This window comes from Papio anubis, chromosome X (genome assembly GCF_008728515.1).
Source record: "Papio anubis isolate 15944 chromosome X, Panubis1.0, whole genome shotgun sequence".
Classification (NCBI taxonomy): Eukaryota; Metazoa; Chordata; class Mammalia; order Primates; family Cercopithecidae; genus Papio; species Papio anubis.
Genome location: NC_044996.1, coordinates 52135146 through 52159328, shown reverse-complemented (window position 1 = coordinate 52159328; position 24183 = coordinate 52135146). Strand labels below are relative to the sequence as shown.

At 39.5% G+C, this 24183-nt stretch overlaps 1 protein-coding gene across 7 annotated transcripts in view; it reads right to left on the bottom strand.

The window, feature by feature from the left end:
• Nucleotides 1-24183, bottom strand: part of SYTL4 (synaptotagmin like 4) — a 56206-nt gene that overhangs the window by 11750 nt on the left and 20273 nt on the right. For 4 of the 7 annotated variants that reach the window (XM_003917973.3, XM_009197921.4, XM_009197925.2 and 1 more), the window contains 12 exons: nucleotides 16688-16778; nucleotides 15325-15504; nucleotides 14855-15070; nucleotides 14617-14726; nucleotides 14294-14396; nucleotides 4886-4987; nucleotides 4341-4416; nucleotides 3845-3935; nucleotides 3632-3735; nucleotides 2111-2200; nucleotides 827-1005; nucleotides 439-541 (listed from right to left, as the gene is read on the bottom strand). In XM_003917973.3, coding sequence (XP_003918022.1) covers nucleotides 439-541; nucleotides 827-1005; nucleotides 2111-2200; nucleotides 3632-3735; nucleotides 3845-3935; nucleotides 4341-4416; nucleotides 4886-4987; nucleotides 14294-14396; nucleotides 14617-14726; nucleotides 14855-15070; nucleotides 15325-15434 — 1284 coding nt within the window. In that variant the 5' untranslated portion in view covers nucleotides 15435-15504; nucleotides 16688-16778. Of the gene's footprint in view, nucleotides 1-438; nucleotides 542-826; nucleotides 1006-2110; nucleotides 2201-3631; nucleotides 3736-3844; nucleotides 3936-4340; nucleotides 4417-4885; nucleotides 4988-14293; nucleotides 14397-14616; nucleotides 14727-14854; nucleotides 15071-15324; nucleotides 15505-16687; nucleotides 16868-24183 lie in introns of those variants that run through there. The other 3 variants (XM_031660626.1, XM_031660627.1, XM_031660625.1) reach the window with 2 other exon arrangements.

Here is a 24183-nt window from a genome sequence, read left to right as displayed (position 1 = left end):
GTCACTAGTCCTGAATACCAAATTACTTTATATTCCCTAAGCACTTTGAGTTTCTTGACTCAAAGCCTCAACTTAACCCATTTTATAAAAACCTACCATATTCCATAGAAGGACCTGGAAAATTAATTTTTTCTTGAGTGGATGAGATAACACTGGATCGTCCAAAAAGAACTGCCAAGGAGACGCCTTATCTCAAATGTCTTTTTAAAATGAGATTTGTGGTCATGTGAATCTCCAACTTCACAACAATCCAGGAAAGGCAGATCGCCTTTGTTCTCTTCACTGGGAGTTCAGGATGTGAACAGATACCCGATGTATCCTCAGACACAGATATGGCCCACTGAAATCCGTGTCACCTGGCCATGTTGCAGAGGAATAGCTACAGCTTAGGGCACAAGACAGAACAAGTTCTCCTACCCTTGGGGTCTAGATACTTACCCTGAGGGTCTCATCATATAGTGGATTAATGGTGTCCCGCTTGATGCTGGTTTTTCTTTTTCCTTGGCGGGACTTGTCAGGCAGAAGGTAAGTCTTCACATATCTAGAAACCAAAGAGAGTACTAAGTAATTTGCTGGCCTTTCTCAAGCCTGCTTTTCACTTTCCTGCTCTCCATATAAATATGCCATGGTGACATGTGATGACCGAAAAGTCACCTCAAGCCCTCTTAGACATGCCATTCTTGCTTCTTCCCAATCCTGGTTCTTTTCCTACATCACACCTCCCTGCTCCCCCAGAAACAGATAAGCTCTGTTCGAGAGTGCCCAGACAGATGCCGGGGTCTGGTCTCTGGTCTCAGAGCATCAGTCAGGTTCCAGAAGCACTCACGGGTTAGAGCGCTTCTTGGCTTCATCAGCATAGGCCAGCTGATGGCACTCCTTCACATGGACAACCAGACTCTGGGTTTGCTGCTCATACTTCAGGGAAAAGGCAATCCTGCCAGTCACAAAGATGTTCCCGAAATCGCCAGCTTCACTGTAGATGCTCATCATGCTGCCGATTGTACTCTGAAGATAAAGCACCCACGAACATCTGGGGAAGGCACACTCCCCCGCCCACATCACTCACATCTTCCCTCATGATAAAGCCACAGTCACTCAACAGAAGTTTCAGAAGCCCCTGCAATAAGCCAGTGCTGCTGACATTCCTTGACCCAGAGGGTAAGAGAGAACTACCAGCACTTACAACTGTTCAGGTGAATAAATCAGCTCATGGCTCACCTACCTCTTAGCTTCTCTTCCTCTCCTCTTTTTACAAATTTTAGTGTTCATTTTCACCTGCCCCAGGAGGTGGGCAGGGAGCAGAGGCAAGGCGCAGGTAAGTCCATTTGGGGAATGCGTTATATACACTAAAACACCAGCTAGAAGGGGGCTAGTCACTAACTAAAACAAGGTGCCTTAATTATCTGTGGGTTTCTCTTATCCACCTTATGTCTATCAGGGCCTATAGAGAAAAGAGATTTGGCCAGAATTGGAAGTGAGTGGGAGGGAGGAAACCCCACCAGAAGTGAAAAGGCACCTTCCTCTCTGGTAGTAATCGGTCATGTGAGCTGACATTCTCTTCCCATGTGTGAGTGTGAACAAATTCTGTTCACCCTTTTTCCTATTTCCCTAAATATCAATCTTCATGCTTATGACAGAACCAGGCCCTGATTCTTAAATGTTCCTTTAACTTCATTATCCTGACTGGTATTACTACTTGTTAACCATACCCTGATGTCGATTAACCCTCCAGAGCCCCTTTCATGACAGTCACTTTCCTCTAATGTTGAGAATTTGGAATGGGCTATGATGACGAAATCTGATCTTGCTCACTTCATAGCCTGGGTACCCCCTTCAGAGGATAAGTTAAGGTTATTGTTCACAAAGCTTGTGAAAAATGTCCCAAGCCTTAATTATCCAATGTCATAATCTCCAGGTGGGGACTCAGGAAGTCACCTAGATGTACGCTAAGCACCTATAGTCTAAACTGAGGATAGGAACAAACAAATGATCTTACTTACCTGAAAAGAGTGACTAGGATGGTTTCCCCAGGTTCCGAGTCTGCTCTAGGGAGGTGCTTTTCTTCCTAGTACCCCAACATGCCTGTAACCACAGATCTAATAGAACTTACCATGGAGGAACCACTTTGCATGCTGCTTCTGGCTAGCTTCTGGCGATGTAACTTCACTAGGTGGTCAATGTCTTCTTCTTCCTCCTCTTCCTGGAATAATAAATGTAGATTCAGAGTTAATAAAAGAAAGACTTTTCTTTAGCTTCAAAGAATAATATCTTTCCTTTAAAGCTCTGAGTTGTCGTGTGTATGCATATGCACATATACTTCTTTTTTTTCTTTTTTTCTTTTCTTTTCTTTTTTTTTTTTTGAGACGGAGTCCCACTCTTGTTGCCCAGGCTGGAGTACAATGGCGCAATCTCAGTTCACCGCAACCTCTGCCTCCTGGGTTCAAGCAATTCTCCCTGCCGCAGCCTCCAGAGTAGTTGAGATTACAGGCACCCGCCACCACAACCGGCTAATTTTTGTATTTTTAGTAGAAACGGGGTTTCTCCATGTTGGCCAGGCTGGTCTCGAACTCCTGACCTCAGGTGATCCACCTGCCTTGGCCTCCCAAAGTGCTGACATCACAGGCGTGAGCCACCGTGCCCGGCCTCATATCCTTCTTTTTACATGTCTTCCCATTTCAGGGTTCCCAGCTCTATTCCAACCATCCTTCTCATATCTCAAAAGAATAAGATAAGAATATTTAATGTTTTTCATAGAAGCTATAACTCTTTTCCATTTGACTTTCCCCAACCCTCTTTACATTTTAATCAAAAGAAGTATTTATTTGAGCCCCAGCCATATATCCAGCAATTTATTACAAAATAAAAGAGATGGCCAGGTGTGGTGGCTCACGTCTGTAATTCCAGCACTTTGAGAGGCAGAGGCGGGTAGATCACTTGAGCCCAGGAGTTCCAGACCAGGCTGGGAAACACAGTGAGACCCCCATCTCTCAAAAAAATAAAAAATAAAAAAGTAGCCGGGTATGATGGTTCACGCCTATAGTCCCAGCTACTCAGGAGGCTGAGGTGGGAGGATAGCTTGAGCTCAGGAGTTCAAGGTGGCACTGAGCTATAATTGTGCTACTACACTCCAGTCTGGGCAACAGAGTGAGATGCTCTCTCAAAAAAAAAAAAAAAAAATTGGGAGGCCGAGGCAGGTGGATCACCTGAGGTCAGGAGTTTGCGACCAGCCTGGGTCGCCTGGCCAACATGGTAAAACCCCATCTCTACTAAAAATATAAAAAATTACCCGGGCATGGTGGTGCACACCTGTAATCCCAGGTGAGACAGGAGAATTGCTTGAACCCAGGAGGTGGAAGTTGCAGTGAGCCAAAATCGTGCCATTGCACTCCAGCCTGAGAAACAAGAGCGAAACTCCGTCTCAAAAAAAAAAAGAAAAAAAGAAAGAAAAAGAAAACAGAAAAAAAAAGAGATAGCAAAGACAGTCCTTTCCTTTAGAAACTTGGGGGTATCAAGTTTCATGTTGCCTTTTCCTAAATAATTAAATAGGTTGATTGAGAATATCAGGTACTAAAGCCAACTCCAGATAAGTAAAATTTCATGTAGTGACCAAGTAAAATATAAGGGCACCTACCATATCCACATTGAGGCCTGGGACGGATTTGCTTCTGTCTCCCAAGGAGCCACTTTCATGTCCCACATCTTCTGGGCGAAGATCTATCACAGATTTAGTGTACTCTGAGGGGAAGACCAAAAAAGCCAAATCAAAGAGACTTATTCATACCAAGAGCCCATCAAGGGTACTCAGAACTTCAGTCTCAAAAGACCAGTAAGGAAAACCAGTTACCTGAAGGCCTGAGGATTTTTCTGGTGTTCTTCTTAAATATCATCTCACCCTCATCCACAAATACCACATTTTGACCTCCAGGCTGAGTTTCCTAGGAAGGAACAAGGGCAAGAAAATGGAAAAGGACAGATGGATAGGAAGAAGGAGTGAGTAAGGAATGACAGTCTTAAGAAGAATAAGGCTCAGATTTTCGCTAAACTACGACAAACTTAAAGGAAAGATTAAATGCCTAGAAATAGTACAAAACCTATTTTCTCACACATTTCAACCAAAACTTTAGAAAATGCTCCCAAATGAATCTGAACTGAAATGTGTTTAGTTGAAATTCCTGATTTAAATTCTGCCTAAGAGAATGGAGGGAAGGAGGGAGGGAGGGAAGAAAGAGGAAGAGAAGAGTCAGGGGGAGGGAGGGAGGGAAAGATGGAGGGAGACAGGGAGGTGAAGGAGGAAGGGAAGGAAGGGAGGAAGGAAGGTGGCTCAATAACCTGAAACTTACCTTTTCTACTTGAGATTTGGGAGCAGACATCTTCTTCCATTCTGGAAAGAGGCCAGATTTATCCAGAGAGTCTCTCCTGGAGGTAGATTCAGAAGTTATAACTAAGTCACCTCCTACCCTTCCCCTTCTACCCAGGAATCAAAGCTCTATGGAAGGAGAGCCAGTGGCTTGGGTCATCGTAATAACCAAATTCAGAAGATACACTTCGCATGTGATTTACCTGGGAGGAATGCAGAAGATCAGAGAGGCAACTTTGCACAAACACAAACACTCATACCCTCATTCTTAAGGGACAGCAGCATCAGTTGCTACTGGGCTAAGAAGAATACTGCAAGGTACTGGGGGAACTGACTAGGGATGCCAATATGTTCCAAGAAGCTGTGCTCAGAGCCAAATAGGTAGACGTGCTACTTAAAAGACTTCTGGTGAGGACACAGAAAATACTTCGTTCAACTTCCTGAGGACAGAAGTCAGGAACACTGATGATGCAGAACAAAATCACAACTTGGGTTTAGAGGAGATGAGGGAAATGGGGGGAACCCCACCTGGAGGTGCTATCCGAGTCAGCTGTGAAGCTATCCAGACTCTCACTCTCAGCTTCCAATGCACTCTTTCCACTTTTCAGCTTTGGCACTTCAAATAGCACACTAGAATAAAAACCAAGAGCCAATATTGAAAGGAAGCAGGTTCTCCTGCCTCTAGTCAGGCCTCTTTCCAATCCATTCACAATCGTAGCCTGAGTGATCTTTCTAAAATAAATATGAGTATACTTTAAACATATAATAAATAAATTAATTAAGAAATAGGGTCTCACAATGTTGCCCAGGCTGGAGTACTGTGGCTATTCACAGGTACCATCATAGTGCACAACAGTCTCTAACTCCTAGGCTCAAGCAATCCTGCTGCCTCAGCCTTCTGAGTAGCTGGGAGTACAGGCATGTACCATGGTGCCCAGCTGGGTACTTTTTTGTTTTTTGGTTTTTTTTGAGACAGAGTCTCACTGTGTCTCCCAGGCTGGAGTGCAGTGGCACGATCTCGGTTCACTGCAAGCACTGCCTCCTGGGTTCACGCCATTCTCCTGCTTCAGCTTCTAGAGTAGCTGGGACTACAGGTGCCCATCCCCAATGCCCGGCTAATTTTTTTGTATTTTTAGTAGAGACACGGTTTCACCGTGTTAGCCAGGTTGGTCTCGATCTCCTGACCTCGTGATCCGCCCGCCTTGGCCTCCCAAAGTACTGGGATTACAGGCATGAGCCACCGCACCCAGCCCTGAGTATACTTTTAAAACTCTTCAGTGGTTCCCCATTGCTGTTGGGATTTAGCTGAAACTCCTTAGCATGGCAAAAAAAATCCTCATGATTTGGCCCCTGCTCACCCTCTCCAGCCTCATCTTTCACCCCCTACTCCTCCTCAAGCTTTATATTTTAGAAAAACAAAGTTATTTTGTTTCTCTGAATATCCTGAAGCTCTCCATCTTCCCTCTTTTATCTGTCTAAGATATTCTTTTCACAATGGCCACTTTTTTTCACCTGGCTCAATCTACTCCTTCTTCAGGTCTCTCCTTATATGTCAATTCCTCCAGATCTCTCTGGCCACACCCCCATCCTAAGTCTGGATTAGTAACCTTTCTCTGCGCTCCCATAGCATCCTAATTTCTTAGTAACAGTCACCACATATGTAACTATTTATGTATTTTAAACAAACGATTTAATTGGTTCAATAATTTAAACAAATTAATGTCTTTCTCCTCCATTCAACAAAGTTCCATAGGATCAGTGACCACCTATCTCATTTACTGATGTGTTCCCAGTGCCTTGAAAAGACACTAGCATAGAGTACGCACTCAAGAATTTTTATTGACTGAATTACTGAATAAATGCCCTCAGTGGGACTGAGATATATCCATAAATAAGCAGTATGTCTAGAAGACAGTATTCAGGTGACCAGAATTCTTTTTTTTTTAGCTTAATCGCCTTAATGATGGATGACTCTGGGCATTCAAAACACCAGTTCTCATCTTTCAAAGGAAGGACATCGTTCCTGGGCCCCTTACCTCAAAGAATTAGTGAGAGCAGCAGGAAAAAGGAAAAAAAAAATTCATTCTTCCTCAAATATCTCAAATAACTTCCCTTGGCTCCCAGGACACCACATTCTCCTGGTTTCCTCCTCCAACCTCACTGGCTGCTGCTTCTCAGTCTCCTTTGCTAGTCCTGCCTCCTCCCATAGACCTCTAATATTTAGATTATGTCCAAACTTCTTCCTCGGGCTGCTCCTCCTCTCTATCTAGAATTATTCCTAAATGATCTTATCTAGTCTCATGGCTTTAAATATCCTCAATAAACTAATAACTCAAATATATGTATTTTTACTTATTTTTTATGTTTTTTGAGATGGAGTCTCTGTCACCCAGGCTGGAGTGCAGTGGCACAATCTCGGCTCACTACAACCTCTACCTCCTGGGTTCAAGCGATCTCCTGCCTCAGCCTCTTGAGTAACTGGGATTACAGGCTTGTGCCACCATGCCTGGCTAATTTTTGTATTTTTAGTAGAGACAGGGTTTCACCATGTTGGCCAGGCTGATCTTGAACTCCTGACCTCAGGTGATCCATCTGCCTCAGCCTCCCAAAGTGCTGGGATTACAGGCGTAAGCCATCATGCCCGGTCTCAAATTTATCTCTTACTCAAACTCCAGACTTGTTTTCCCAATGGCCTACTCAATGTCTCCACGTGGATGTCTCAAACACAGCGAGCCCAAAACCAAAGCCCTCATCTTCCCCCCCAAAACTGCTGTTTGCTCTGTCTCATCAAATGGCAATTCCCTTCTTTCATCTCTCAAGTCAAAAATGCTAAAAATCATCTGTTACTCCTTTTTTTCTCACAATACAAATCAAATCTTTCAGCAAATCCTCTTCAATGTATACCTAGACTCTGATCTGTTCTCACTGCTCCACTGCCATTACTCTGGTCCAAACCACCGTCATCTAGCTCTTGGATGGTTGCAGTAGCCTCCTAACTAATCTTGCTTCTTCCCTTGGCTTTGGTTTTCCCTCAACAGCCAAAATGAGCTTTTCAGACATAAAACTATCATATGACCCAGCAATTCCACTCCTGGATACCTACCCAACAGAACTGAACAATATATGTCCACACAAAAATGTTACATGAATGTTCATAGCAGCATTATTCCTAATAGCCAAAAGGTGAAAATGCCCTAAATGTCCATCAATGCATGACTAGACAAACAAAATGTGGTACATTCATATAATGGATTATTCATCAATAAAAGACAATGAAATTCTGATACATGCTGCAACATGGATGAACTTTGAAATCATTATGCTAATTGAAAGAAGCCAAACACAAAAGGCCACATATTGCATTACTGCATTTACATGAAATGTCTAGATTAGGCAAATCCATCAAGACAGAAAGCAGATTAGGGGCTGGGGTAAATGGAGGTGACTACTTAATGGCTATTGGGTTTCTATTTGAGATGGTGAAAATGTTCTGAAATTAGATCATGGTGATGGTTGCACAACATTCTGAAAGTACTAACAATCACAGAACTTTATACTTTAAAATTGGTAAAATGATTTCATGTTATGTAAATTTTACCTCCATTTTTTAAAAGAAGACAAAATAAGGCTGTGTCCCTCAGAGCCATCCTTCTTACTTGGAGTAAAAGACAGAATGCTTACAAGTGCCACCAAAGTCTTAACATGATCTGCTTCTCACCCCATCTCTGTCCTCATCTCCTTCCTCAGCCTCTCTTGCTCACTCAGTTTCAGATTACTCAAAAGTGCCAAACAAAAAGTCATCCTAGGATCTTTATACCTCCTTCTTTGCCTATCTACATGCTCTTCCCCCAGATACCCTAAGGGTTTGCTCCCTCATTTGTTTCATATCTTTGCTCAAATGTTACCTTGTTAAGACTTGCCCTGGCTATCCTAAAGAAAACAGTATATGTGCACACATTCATCCCTGGCACTCCCTATACCTTTGGTCTACTTCATTTTCTCCACAGCACTTGTCAACATCTGAAATACCATACATTTACTTGACTATCTGTTTATCTCCCACCCCAGAAATCTAAGCCCCACAAACAAGGGGCCTTGTATTCACCAGTGTATCTCAGGGTCTAAAACAATGCCTGACACATAGTAGACATCCATAGATATTTGTCAAACAAACAAACAAATAGATGCACAAAGAATGAAGTAACCAAAATATATAATGTCTTAGCCAGTAACGAATAAACTCTCCAAGTTGGCACATGATGTTTGAAATAGTTCTGTGAAAACAGACAGCAGGGTTGAAATCCTAGGACTTGCAAGAGGTGAAATGTCGGTCATTCCTTGAAAGATGTATTAGCTGTATAGTACAAGACATAGCAGGGGGGCTTGATTTCACTTTTTACTTTAGAATTGTCCTTTTTCCCCTTTTGCCCCCAACCCCACCCCCACCAAAAAAACCCAAGCAGAACCATTCCTCCAGCGAGGTACTTTTAACGATGGCCCATGGAGAGTGTTTTTTGCTTGTATTTTTTTCCAAAAGATTAATACATACCAATCCGAGCTAATACAAACAACCCAAGGGCAAAAAAGCAATTATTTGACATCTGTGCAGTAAAAAATAGACTAAGAGATGGGAGCCCTGGGCTCTAACTATCTGTATGATCTCAGGTAAATCACTTATCCTGCTTTCTTTTCTGCAAAAATAAAGTGGTTGAATTAAATTATCTCTGAGGCTCCATAATTTCATGGGAAAGATCATTTATGGTCACTTAATCTGTTTTCATGTTTAGGATAAATAAGAGTCTTCTGGGTCCAATGAGACAAGAGATCACAGACAACCAGAAGCAGTAGGTTTCAGAAATTACATTCTGACTGATGATGTCAGATGTGTTAATCAGGTTCAGCAAATAAAAGCCATTCTTATCCCTAACTCACAAAGAAAAAAGGGGGCCTCATCACCTGGAACAGATGAGTCACCCATCCAAGGCTGTGCAGATAAAAATCACAGTCCATATATACAATGAAACATCATACAGATGTCAAAAGAATGAAACAGATCCTTGGTGCTGACACAGAAAGATGTTCATGTTATATCTTTCTACAATTCTTTTCTTTTACACTTTGAGTAATAACTGACAAAAATAAGCTGCACACGTTCAAGTGTGCAACGTGACATTTTGACAAATGTAGATATCTGCGAAACTATCACCAGAATTAAGTTAATGAACATATCTATCACTCCCAAAGGTTTCCTCCTGCCCCTTTCTAATCCCTCCCACCCTTCCTGTAAGTGTTGATCTGCTTTCTGTCACTGCTTTCTAGTTTGTATTTTCTAGATTTTTATACAAACAGAACCATATACAGTATGTACTCTTTACTGCTTGGCTTCTTTCACTCAGCATGATTGTTTTGAGATTCATTCATGTTGTTGCATGTATCAATAGTTCATTTTTTCCACTGCTGAGTAGTATTCCATCATATAAACAAATCGGTTATCCATTCACCTCCTGATGGACATTTGGGTTATTTCCAGGGTTGGGCTGTTACAAACAAAGCTGCCATAAACATTCACGTAGAAGTCTTTGTACAAACACACATTTTCCCTTCTCTTAAGTAAATACCCAGGAATGAAATGACTTCATCACAAGGTAGGTGCACAACAAACTTTTTAAAATACTGCTAACTGCTTTTCAAATTAGCTATGCCATTGTACATTCCCACCAGCAGTGTACAAGAATTCTAGTTGTTTATAATAGCAAGGAGGAAATGTAGAAAAGAAAAATTTTTTTAAATCCAGTTGTTTTACATCCTCACCAACAATTGGCATGGTTAGTCTTTTTAATTTTAGTCATTCTAGTGGGTATGTAGTAGTATCTTATTGTGATTTTTAGTTCAAATTTATTTAATGACTAAAGGTGTTGAGCATCTTTTCATGTGCTTATCTGACATCTCTATATTGTCTTTGGTGAAATGTCTGTTCAAATATTTTGTGCATTTTCTATGGGATTGTCTATATTATTGAGTTTTTAAAGTTCTTTTTCTTTCACTTTTTTTCACTTAACATGTATATAGGATCATCCTTTTTTTAAAAATAAGAAATTAAAAACTTAGGAACCCAACCCATATATGTATATTTAGACAGTTTGGTAGTCCATATGCCAAAACTATTCACAACTATTAACGATAATTATCTGAGGAAGAAGCAGTGAGGTTACTGGAGGACTTACTTTATACATTTCTATACTATTTTTCAACGATCATATGAAACATTATAAAGTCATTTCCCTTTGGGTGAGTGAAAGTTTGTGGAAAAAACACACACACCATACAAAAGCTAAAAATTCACCGCCACAATCAAATGAGTCAAAAATAAAGCCTCAAGTCAGATTTCAAAAAGTCATGCCTATGAAAACAGAAGATTTAATTCAGCAAAGCTCCTTAAGTAATCCCTTCCAATGTAGCAATTTGCAGATTAAGTGAGTGAGTAGTCAAGAAAAACAGAAGTCTTCAAGATTTATAGCCCCAGGTACCACTGTAGAACCCCAACAGAGACAGACAAGACTGCTGCAAAATGTCATCTCCCAGGGCACTGGTATGAGCTAAGGGATTAACCCAGATCTGGGACAAGTAAGCACTGAACCAGGACATTTAAGAGAATTTCAAGAGACCAAAACTCAGGACCCCAAGTTGCCTTCTGCACCCACCCCTTCAGGTTACAAGGAAGGACATATAAAAAGCAATATTCAGTCCTTAAACTAAAGTACAGCTGGGAATGGGGAAAAGATAAATTGTTTCAAGTTGAGGTGAGCAGAAGAATTCACATACACTGTATCAGAGGAAACAAAAGATACAGAGAAAACTTCCCATATTAAAGTTGAGTGAAATGAAGTAAAATAGTCTGGCAGATATATAAATAGCCATGGGGTGGAGAGAAATGAAAATAATTTGCAAGATGGATGAAGAACCGAAGAACCGTGTCTGGAGAAGAATTAACCCTAGTAAAACAAGTAGGTTTCATGTGAGTGCTTTACACTACAGGGGAACTAATAATATAAATTCAATAAAGTGCAAGAATTCAAATACAAGATGATAAAACAAAATAAGAGAAAGAAGATTAGAGCAAAGAACAAATCGAAACCTAAATAATTTACTCAAATAATTAAATTAGAAGCAGCAAAAAGTAAGGAAGGGAAGGGAAAAGGGGCATGGGAAGGGAAATAAACTGAAAACCAAATTAATAGCATGGAGGAATGGGTTGGGCTAATCACAGTTAGCTGCTTTCACCATTTTTCCAATTCCATTCACTAATAAAAGAAAATGACAAAAATAGAGGATAAGAAAATCCAGTATCTCTGAGGTGGAGAACTTAACTAATAAAACAGAAAGAAAAAGAGTTCAGAGATATGATACAGAAAAATTTTCCAGCAATGAAGAAAGAACTCATCAAGGGTATATCACATATAGGGGAAAATGATACAGAATGATCACCATTGAGTTATAATCTTGTTAAATTACTAAACTTCAAGAAAAAGAAAAGAAAATTTTCAGGCAAGTCTAATCTCTCTCTCTCTCTCTCTCTCTCATCCATAAGAAAGAAAAACAAGAGTCAAGGTGTCCTCAGACTTCTTCACAGTTACATTCAGTGGAAGAAGACAATGGAACAATGTCTACAACATTCTGAGGGAAAGAAAATGTGGCTCAAGAATATAATATCCAGCCAAGATACCACTCAAGTATAAAGGCACCTGGCAGACATTCTTAACATGTAAGAATACAATAAATATAGCACCTGCAAGCTCTTCTTGAAGGAACTCCTCAATGATGAAATCCAGAAAACCAAGAAATAAATCAGAAATAGAGAAGCTGTGGTATAAGGCCTGGTTGTAAGCATACAATCCTTTTAAGTATAAAACTAAAAGGAAACAAACAGATAAAACAAACAGATGATTTATGGTTATATAAGAGAATGTAAATATTATAAACCCTGACAAACGAAAAATAATTTGAGTAACAAATAGTGGGGACGGAAGAAAATAACTGGAGGGAAATGTAAGAAAGCTAACTGCTTCCTCTTTCACAGTAAAGCATCCACTGATAATGTTAAATATTGAAACAGGTAGATATTTTAAATGACCGCTAACTCCAAAGTATCTATCTTAGAAAAATGAAAACAGGCCAGGCATGGTGGCTCACACCTGTAATCCCAACATTTTGGGATACCAAGGCGGGTGGATCACTTGAAGTCAGGAATTTGAGACCAGCCTGGCCAACATGGTGAAACCCCGTCTCTACTAAAAATACGAAAATTAGCTGGGCTTGGTGGTACGTGCCTGTAATCCCAGCTACTTGAGAGGCTGAGGCAGGAGAACTGCTTGAACCCAGGAGGTGAAAGTTGCAGTGAGCCAAGATGGTGCCACTGCAGTCCAGCCTGGGTGACAAGAGCAAAACTCCGTCTCAAAAAAGAAAAGAAAAGAAAAGAAAACATACATCCACACAAAACCTTTAATGAAAGTTCATAGCAGTATTACTTTTTTTTTTTTTTTTTTTGAGATGGAATCTCACTCTATTGCCAGGCTAGAGTGCAATGGTGCGATCTCGGCTCACTACAACCTCCGCCTCCCGGGTTCAAGCAATTCCCCTGCCTCAGCCTCCCAAGTAGCTGGGACTACAGGTGCGTACCACCACATCTGGCTATTTTTTTTTTTTTTTTTTTGTATTTTAGTAGAGATGGGGTTTCAACATGTTGGCCGGGATGGTCTTGATCTCCTGATCTCGTGATCCACCCACCTTGGCCTCCCAAAGTGATGGGATTACAGGCGTGAGCCACCGCGCCCGGCCCAGCGTTACTCTTAATAACCAAAAAGTAGAAACAATCCAAATGTTCTTCAACAGATGAACAGATAAAATGTGATAAATACATATCATGGGTATTATTTGACTATAAAAAGGAATGAAGTTCTCATACATGCTATGACACGGATGAACCTTGAAAACGTTAATGTTAAGTGAAAGAGGCCAGTCAAAAAGGACCATATACTGTATGATTCCATTGACATGAAATACCCAGGATAGGCAAATATATAGAGACAGAAAGTAGACCAGTGATTGCTTAAGGATCGGAGAGGGTGATAGCTAAAAGGGTAAAGGGTTTTTTTTTTGAGGTGATGAAAATTTTCTAAAATTGATTCAGGGGATGGTTGCACAACTCAGTGAATAGACTAAAAACTATTGCATTGTATACAAAAAACGGGCAAATTGTATAGTATGTGAATTATATCTCAATAAGGCTGTTACCTAAAAAAAATCCACTAAAAAAGTGGCCAACTGCTCAATGGCTTTCATAATATTTTTTCTTAAGCTTAGAGGAATGTTAACAACTAGTATCTTTTACTTTAAAAAAACATTTGTCTGAAGATGAGCTATTCTTTCATTTTATTTTGGTGTTTTATTCTGTTAAATTCAAGTAAAATTAAACAGGATGATTTTAATTTATTATACTATGATCCAATATTAAAAGGATTTTTCAGTTTTTCCATCCAGTCAACCCGTTATGTATATACATAGAAGATACATGAAATAATTTCCACATAATGTGAAAACTGGGGTAGTAGGAATGTGGGTGATTTGTTGCTTAATAATGAGTATGCGTTATTTTTATTTGTCTTCAAATTGTTCTTATAAAGAACAAACTATTCAACTTGAGAAAGCTGACTGCAAACTATAAAAAATAAAGAACTAAGTGAATATACCAAAATGTTAATGTCTACATATGAGCAGTGGGATTAGGAATGATTTTTTCCCTCCTTTACTATTTTCTGTACTTCTCAAGTTTTCCTATAATAAACATCTATTATTTTATAAACAGAAGAAGTAAAAAGAATAGTAAAAGAATTAAAGGGATATTGTAAGCATTTCTTTAAACAATTACTTGACTCTTACCTGGGCTCCCTCTGCCGCTCCTGAATGATCTTTCTTCCTGGCCAGATGTCACCCATCTGTGTCTGATGAAGGAGGGACTGTCCCACTGTCTCTCTTTTACTCACTTCAAGACAAACAAAAGTATGCCAGGGTGGTGGTTATGAGTAGGAAAAAAAGGAAACAACCCTCATAGCAAATCCCCTGAAGTACATCATGCTTGCAGAAGGGATGACAATACAATCTTTGATTCTCCACAAACTGGCTGAGCCCATGGATTTAAGATGCCACCAGTCAGAATACACTAGGATTCCATACCAAGAACCATCTCTAGACAGGTCCAGTACCTGCAGGTTTGTGGCGCAGGGACATCCTGATTAGCTCACTACCTGTGCGGTAAGCAAAACGATTCACTTTCTGGTCATAAAACCAGTCCCCAGTTGCTTTCTTCAACTCTCTGGGAAGAAATAAAAGAAAACGATAGATGGATAAAGAATGGTTCTTGTCTAATAAAGGCTAAGGAAAGAAATTCTCACCACAACCAGGGCCTCATCTCCTCTCTATTCAGCCATAGGTGACACTCACATTTCCTTGGCGCACACCTTGCACCTCCAGGTACCATTGCTTTCCTGTATGCGGCAGTCCCGACACACCAGGTGATTACAACCCCGACAAGTATTGGTTTTGGGACTCAAACGGCCCAGGCTCTCTTGGCACCGGGCACAGGTCCGATCACTGTAGTGTTGGCTGCCCCTCTTGGCCCCTTTCCTTTTTATCTCCAGTAACTCATTCTTTAGTCGCCTGCCAAGACCCAAAAAAGAAGCATAAGTGGATTCAGGATATGCATAGATTGGATGGAGAGGGGTTGAAAGGTAAACAGAGTAAGACTATTTGGTTCTGTGGAAGCAACAAACTCAGAGCCCAATGTGACCCAATATGTAGTGGTAAACATCACATATACAAATTCCTATGAAAGTCAGGTGGGAGACATAAGGAAAAGCCCAGACATCATTGGTCAAAGGCCTGGGACCCTATTCGTTTTGGGGAACTCTTACTTAATCCTTTTCTCATCTGCCTTCCGGACCTCCTCATCTCGCTGTAGAACACTGAGAATCAAATCCTTTTCTTCCTCAGACAGAAAAGAAAGGTCCAGTAACTCCGACATGATTTATTCAACTTTTTCTTCTGCTCTTCTTTCTTCAAAACAACCAGACAAGGAGAGCTACCAGAGTTGCCTGAAATGACAAAAGAACTAATTTCACACAGATGATTTACTCAAGAATAGGCCCACAGCCCTAAATCCTTTCAATAGGTTACTTTCCCCTTGAGCCAAGCTAAAGAGACAAAGTAGAAGTATCTGACCTATTTACTCTTCCTACTCCCATCCGAATCATGCCCTGAAAATGAAGAGTCCTTGATTTTTCAGAAAGAAAAAGTTATTCATGACTCTGGGAAAAGGACTGGTTATTCAGTATATGCATCTTAGTCTGGAAAGAACATAGAACAGCTGAGTCAATCTCCCCCTCCACCAAGTGAGTCCTCAATCATCCAATTTTTAATACTTTAAATGTTCTCAAATCTCAAGCCTATTAACCCAAATAACCAGGCAACTGGTCTCTGCAGTGAAGGAGAAAAGCACATGAAGGCTCCTGCCAGTTTTGGCCCAGTTCTCTATTCCTGACCAGCTTCCATTCTCCCAGGAGTCAGTCAGCTTTCTGCTATGCTTCAAAACTTCCACCACCTACTCTATCTCTCAAAGTTCTTATCATACTAGTACTCTAGCACTACCTCCAGGATATCTTTCCCAAATTCATGAATACTTGTTGAGCACTACCCTGACAGGCATTCTGTAAAGTGCTGGGGATACAAAGATGAGTAAGGCACAGTTCCTACCCTTACGAAAATCACAGAGTAGCAGGGGAGACAGACACACATAAATACAGTACAACGCATTAAGTGCTATCAGAGGGATTATAAATTAAGTGCTATGAGAACTTAGGAAAGAAAGTAACTCATTCTATCTTGCATAGAGAGAGGAAAGACAGCAGCGTACATGGGAAATTTTATAGAAGAGGTGGATTTTGCCTTATCAGAGGACAAATTTCCTGGTAGGAAAGAATGGTAGGAAAGATAGTTTGGGCCCAGATTATATAACTCTTTTTTATTATTATTATTATACTTTAAGTTCTAGGGTACATGTGCACAACGTGCAGGTTCGTTACATATGTATACATGTGCCATGTTGGTGTGCTGCATCCATTAACTCGTCATTTACATTAGGTATATCTCCTAATGCTATCCCTCCCCGCTACCCCCTCCCCACAATAGGACCCAGTGTGTGATGCTTCCCTTCCTGTATAACTCTTAAAAACTTTAAAAAAAATTTTAAGAATTTTGGCTCAGCATGGAGGCTCTCACCTGTAATCCCAGCACTTCGGAAGGCTGAGGCAGGAGGATCGCTTGGGCAACACAGGGAGATCAGCCTGGGCAACACAGGGAGACTCAGTCTCTACAAAAAGAAAAATCAAAACTCAGCTGGGTGTGAAAGTTCACACCTGCATTCCCAGCTACTCGAGAGGCTGAAGTGGGAGGATTGTTTGAGCCGGTGAGGTTGAGATTACAGTGAGCCAAGATCACACCATCACGTGTGGCCCACTCTAGCCTGGGCAACAGAGCAAGATCCTGTCTGGAAGAAATTTTTTTTAATCTTAAAACTTACTGCATAGACAATAGAAATCCATCAAACATCTCTGATGTTGCTTTTTGATTCTGGGAAATCACATGATGAAATTCATTTTACAAAGACATATTATAGCTATATTGCTCTATCTATAATATGAAAGACCGATTTAGAGGACAAACCAGAGGACAATTTGGTAGTACATACATTTAAAATAAGTATACTACTTAACCAAGCAATATGACTTCTAAGAATCTACCTAATAGAAATATTCATACAAATGCACAAGCAAGATTATATGCACAAGACTATTACTGCAACATTATTTTTAAGAACAGAAACAGTTATTTAACAGAGGAATCATTAAACAAAACAATACGTCCACATAATGGAACATTATGTTGCTATTAAAAATGTAGTAGATACACACATATTGACACAAAAATATGGCCATGAGTGAAAAAGTAGTTGTAGGACAATAAAAAAAGATCTTGTATAAAGAATTTATCTAAATATTTGTATATGCAAAGAGAAAGGTCTAGAAAAAAATCTGCTATCATTGGTTTCCCTTGGTGAGTAGAATTGGGAAGGGGTAACTTTCACTTTTTACTTTATATAGTTCTAATTTGTTTTTATACATATCTTCCATTTATATCTCAAAAAAGAAAACAATGCAAATGAGGCAAGATATTATTACAATACTCCAGCAAAAAACAACCTAGATTTACTAACTGTGAATCTAAATAATTAGACCAGTCATTTTATTTTTCATTTCATTTTATTTTTCATTTTTAGAGACAGAGTTTCACTATGTTGCCCAGCCTGGACTCAAATTCCTGGGCTCAAGCGATCCTCCTGCCTCAGCCTCCCAAGGAGCTGGAACTAGAGGCAGAGCCACCGTGCCCAGCAGAAGTCATTTTATTTCTGACCCTTTCGTTTCTCATCTACAAAACAACCCACCTCAAACGTTGTTCAAAAAATTAAATAATGTGTATTAAAGGGCCAATCACAATGTTTGGAGTACAATGATAAAGGCCTTAGCCGGGCAGCAAGAAAAAACAGAATAGGTTTGAGAAGTAGAATTGACAGAATAGGGAGACTGACTGAGCAGAGAGGATGAAGAAGGTGAAGTCAAAGATGCCTAGTTCACATGTCTGGATTAAACAACTGACTGGCTAGTGACAGCCCTCATAGCGACAGGAGATAGAATGAAAGAAACAGGTTTGGAAGGCAAAAAATTTTGTTTTAACCCTATTAAGTTAGCGTTGCATACTTGATATCCAAGTAACTGGGCCCAGGAAATAGTTGGAGACACAGGGCTGGACCTCAGGAAGAAAAACTGTATCTGAAAATATACATTTGGTAGTCATGGGAGCCAAAGAGCCCAAGGTAGACAGAGAGTGAAAAAGGAAATGAGAATCACACTTACCTTCTCTCCTCTCCTTTGAAACTACACAACAGGCCCCTTTCACTTTTTTATTTTTAATTTTTCTTTTTTTACTAATTCCCTACAAGACAGTGGAGAAAATAAACAACACGGCAAAGCTATATAGGTTCCTGCAATATTTCCTCAACTTGTATATTTCCTGGTCTTTATCGAACTATAAGATGTTAAGCCTCTTTCACACACCCTTTCTTAGTCTTGAGGAAGTCTTCTTAGTTCTTATCACCAAGGAGAATATATACCCTCCGTGAAAACAAGGACTGTTTCAATCTTCTCCTCTGTATCTGCCCTAGAACTTAATGCACTATCTGGTATGTAATTTTGCATATGCTGCCAATATTGCGATCACTGTCATTGTCACCCCAACAGTATCCTTTATTGAGAATCGACTATATGCCAAACAAGTACCTTACATATATTAACTAATTTAATCCTTGTCACAACACCAAGAGTGAGTGACTATTATTACCCCATTGTATAGATGAGGATTCAGAAGAGGTTAGGCCAACTTGCCCAAGAATAAAGAGCAAGTAAGTGAAATTGCAGGGATTCAAGCCCAGAAAATCTGACACTAGAGTTGGTGCTCTACAGGCTCAGTCTAGGCGGCAGAATTATAACCAAAGCAACTATAAAATACTAAACAGACAAATCAAAAGCATTGTGGAAATGAATTCCCATATGTGTGATTACGGCTGAAACACTGTGCGAAAAAATCAGTGGCTCCTGGATAAAAGAGGTATTATCAGTTACCTGTCAGCTAAAAAGCAAGGATAGCACAGGCACACTAGAAATGAGAACCATAGCAGATTAAAAAACTGGTGCCTGTGGAGAGGCAGCAGAATACTGTGATGAGAAAGGCACGTTGGCATAATAATGAGACCAAGTAATATCAAAATCCAGGGAAGTAAGAAGATCCTTGAAGATAGTATCTTAAGAAAATGGAACTACCAACATCGTACATCTTCCCTTTCTTTTTCATTATGGACCTGACCAACCAGAACTGCCCCTCTGAAATCTTAAATTCAAGAATTCCCACTTTCCAACCACAGCTCACTCTCGCTGTATCTGTTCTTCAACCTTATCAAGACCACAGTCTCTTGAGCTCCACGTTGTCTCTTGGTCCACTTGCCTTCTGCTGATCTATCTTCCCTCCATACCCATCCTGGATTCCAGATGGCTCAACATTTGAACCACTCTCACCAGTACCTTCCATATCCGTATACCTTCATCCCTCTGCCACAACTGCCCATGAAAATCCCAAACCTGTGCTAATGCTCTAGCCTGCCTTGTCTGCTCCCATACCCAGGTTCTACATAATTCCTGGTCTACAACCTCAGCTGAACCCTCACTGTCACCCATAAATCCTGTTACTTATGCCTGTTCAATTCCTTTACCTAGTCCCTTTGGGTTCTATTTAAGCCTTCATTCATCTCACACTCCCACTTCCCTTCCCTCAAGTCCCATCAGACATGCTAGTCTTATACTTGTAAAAAGATTTTTGTAAGACCATCAGCCATGGACTCTATCAGCTCCCTGCCTCCTCTTCCCCATCACTTGCCAATCTGACTCCTTTCAGAAAAGCCATATCCCACCCCAAGCCCCACCTTCCACCATAGGTTGCTGTTGTTTCCAACACTAACCCTGTTAACAGCCAGCTTGTTTGCAATGGGATCTTGCAGAATCAGTAACAAGGAGAAGAAAACAAATTAAGAACAAAAATTAAAAGGCAAGAAGACAAAGGTAAGTGCAGAAAAAATTGAGACAAAGAGAAAACAAAAGGTAAAATGGTAAAAACAAGTTCAAGTATATCAATGAATATGAAACTCATATATGAGCAAAATTCACCCTTTGAAATACAGGGATTAACAGACTGGATAAAAGGAAAAAATCGAGTTATGTGCCATTTATGAGAGGCACATCTAAAACATAAATTGAAGGGAAAATTGAAAGTAAAAAGATGGGAAAAGATAAACCAGGTGCTAGCCAAAAGAAAGCTGAGGTAGCTACATTAATATCTAAAAGTAAAAAAGATAATAAAAGCATTATAAAGGATAGATAAGATCACTACATAGAGAGAATAAACATGCATCCACTAATAAAACATCACTAAATATACAAAGGAACAAGAGAGAGAAATCGAAAAATCGACCATCAAAATGAGAGGTTAACATATACCTCTTTGTTGTTGCAATTATGAATGGTACGAACAGATAAAAACTAGTAAATATATAGACAAGTTGAACAACAAAATGAGCTTGATTTAATGGAAATACGAAAAATTTATATATCCAACTGAGGAATTACATTATTTTCAAGCACATATAGAATATTTACCCCCAAAACTGACCATGTACTAGGCTGTAATGCAAGTCTCCATAATTTAAAAAAATTCCTTCCCATACAGACCAGTCTCTGACTTCAAGGAAATTAAATAAGAAACCAATTTAAAATATGATAATTTCTTATCATGATACTTTTTGAAAATTTAAAAAGATACTTCTAAATAACCCACATGTCAAAGAAGAGATCATAATGGTACTAAATCTATCCTTAACATCTTAGAGAAAAAACCTGCCTCCTACCTCACTACCATCCCCACAGTATGGCATCTAATGTTCTCTAGAAATTCAAAAAGGAAAATATGAAAGAAAAATACAGCTTTCATATGCAATAAACCAAGCAATATATTTTTATGGTAAATAGTACATCATATTTTGAAAACTAGAACTCAGGAAAATAATGGAGGCACAAATACAGTCATAATAAGAAAATCAGACAGATGTGAAGTTAGAAAAGCTATGACTATTCGGATACTCCCAGTTTGTGGCCACTAGGGTTTAATAGAGAAACCAAAGCCCAACAAAACTTAAGACCCTTCATTACGTTCAGTCCCAGGTGTATAATCAAAAAGGCAAGATGATCTGTTGAGAAGATCACGGCTCAGGTAACATGAGTGTCAGAATCTGAGCTCAGATGGACAACTTGTTCTGTGTTAGTCCTGAGGTGTCAAGATTCAGATGAAGTATCTTAATATAGCATCCTTGTGGGACCCGTGCCCATAAAAAGATATTTTAGAAAAGGTGGTTTGTATCATTCTCAGCAAACTAACACAAGAACAGAAAACCAAACACCGCATGTTCTCTCATAAGTGGGAGTTGAACAATGAGAACACATGGACACAGGGAGGGGAACGTCACACACCGGGGCCTGTCGGGGGGTGGAGGGCTAGGGGAGGGATAGCATTAGGAGAAATACCTAATGTAGATGATAGGTTGATGGGTGCAGCAAACCACCATGGCACATGTATACCTATGTAACAAACCTGCACATTCTGGTATCCCAGAACTTAAAAGTATAATAAAAAATGTTAAAAAAAGTAAAGATGGCTTACTTAGCAATTATACCTATTTATTGCTAAAAAAAAAAAAAAAAAAAAAAAAAGAAGATAATATGTTAATGCAAATACTTACAAAACCAAAGGAAAAACTAAATCTACCATAAAATGGGAAGTTAGAAGTTACCATACCTCTCTCAATTACTGATAGTACAACAGATGAAAAATGAGTAAATATGTAGACAAGCTGAACAACACAATAAGCTTGATCTAAAGGACATATGTAGAATTCCATATCCAATTGGATATATCCAGTCTATATCCTAATCCTAATGATTGAGAAATAATAACAATGAATGAAAATAAACACTAACACAACTAGTTTTCAAGAAGGGGATGGGCGAGCTATCTCAAATTATTTCAAATTCTGAAAACCAATTTTAAAAATGAAAAACTAGGCAAAACCTGACAGGAAGCATAGAATCATGAAAATAGTGGTGAAAGACAGACTTGGGTTCAAATCCTAGCTCTCATATAGCTTAGCTATATGACCTTGGGCACGATACTAGAATATTAAAAAGATGACTAAAAATACAGAATTCCTCGTAAGAATAGTACTCAGATTAAAAATAATAATTGGTGTTCCCAAAATGAAAACTGATGTGAATTAGGAAAACACCAAGTAATGTCCCTGCCCTGAACAGCAAATACAACAGATTTTGCTGTGTTGCATGCAGGCCACACATAAATGTGAAGATGGTAATATATTGTACTTATGCTCAAACTAGAAACATCTACCAGATGTAACATCTTTGAAGGTAGGTACTATATCTGGATATCATAGCCCCAGGAGCTTGGCACAGTATGTGACACACAGTATGAGTTCAACAAAAGTTTAGTGAATGTCTTTATCCAGAAATCTATTTGTGTTTGCATGTTTAAACTTAAACCCATGGAAATTGAAGAGCTGTAATAGAGCTGAGAGAAAAATGTTTTTGTTTTCCTGAGGCAGTGTGTGAGCTGTGGTTAAAAGTTTGGACTCTGGGCCGGGTGGGTGGCTCACACCTGCAATCCCAGCATTTTGGGAGGCTAAGGCAGGTGGATCACTTGAGGCCAGGAGTTCGAGAACAGCCTGGCCAACATGGTGAAACCCTGTCTCTACAAAAAACCAACAACAACAACAACAACAACAAAAATTAGCCGGGCGTGGTGGCTGGCGCCTGTAGTCCCAGTTACTCAGGACACTGAGGCAGAGAATGGCTTGAACCTGGGAGGCGGAAGTTGCAGTGAGCCAAGATGGTGCAAGTGCACTCCAGCCTGGGCGACAGAGTGAGACTCCGTGTCAATAAAACAAACAACAAAAAAGTTTGGACTCGAGCCAGACTGCGTGAACTAGAATCCCAACTTCCCTATTTACTAGCTGTGTGACCTTGGGTAAGTTACTAAACCTCTCAGTACCTCAATTTCCTCACTTGTATAATGAAGATAAAAATTGTACCTACCCTTTGGGGCTTGTTGTTATAAAGATTAAATGCGTTTTTAAAATATGTAAAGTGCTTAAAGTAAGGAGAACACAAAGAATGCTAAGTGTTACCTATTTTTGTCAGTTTGTATATGTTCATTTGTGCTTTCAGACTTAAACTAGCTCTTAGAAAATGACATTTATTTTCTTTTAAAGCATGCAGATGAATTGTGAGTTAAACTGTCTAGACATCAGTTAAAGTTTCAGGCTATTGTTTTTGTTATTTAAATTTTTTTATTTCAATAGCTTTTGGGGTACAAGTAGTCTGGGTTACATGGATGAATTTATAGTGATTAATTTCAATGCACTCATCAGAGGTCACTGTTTTTGAAGTGAGGAACCATGCTCACAGTCTTATAGATGACAGAAAATTTTCTTAAATATTGACCCATGCTCAAGGACCAAAAGGCTGAACTGGTATTAAATTATTTCTCTAAAGTTATAAGTAATAATTATATGATGGTTTTGCAAATACCTTCTAATGGATTATCATATCCTGCCAAAGTGATATAATAACAGTATTTTGCTGTTTAGGCTAAAGACAATGGACAATTTTATACCTCACTGAACACGAAAAAGTGACCCAGAGTCTTTCAAAATATATTTGTTTAACCAAGAAGCCTGAATTAAACTGCTCTTGTTAAAATGATACTGTTTTACACAGAAACTGATTAATGAGTTTTATACTGATGTGAGATTTACACTGCTGCATGCCAGATTCTGTATACTTTTGAACATGGGTATTTAAAACTGATTTAGCTATGTCAAGAAATGTGATGGTGTCTACACTTTTTTCAAAAGATGAGAATTTAAATTGGGCTACAAATTATAATTGGTCATAATTGGGGATTATAAAATGTCAAGGTGGAATGAACTTCTACCCTGCCTGAAACAATAACAACAACAACAAATGCACCAAACACATGAAACAATG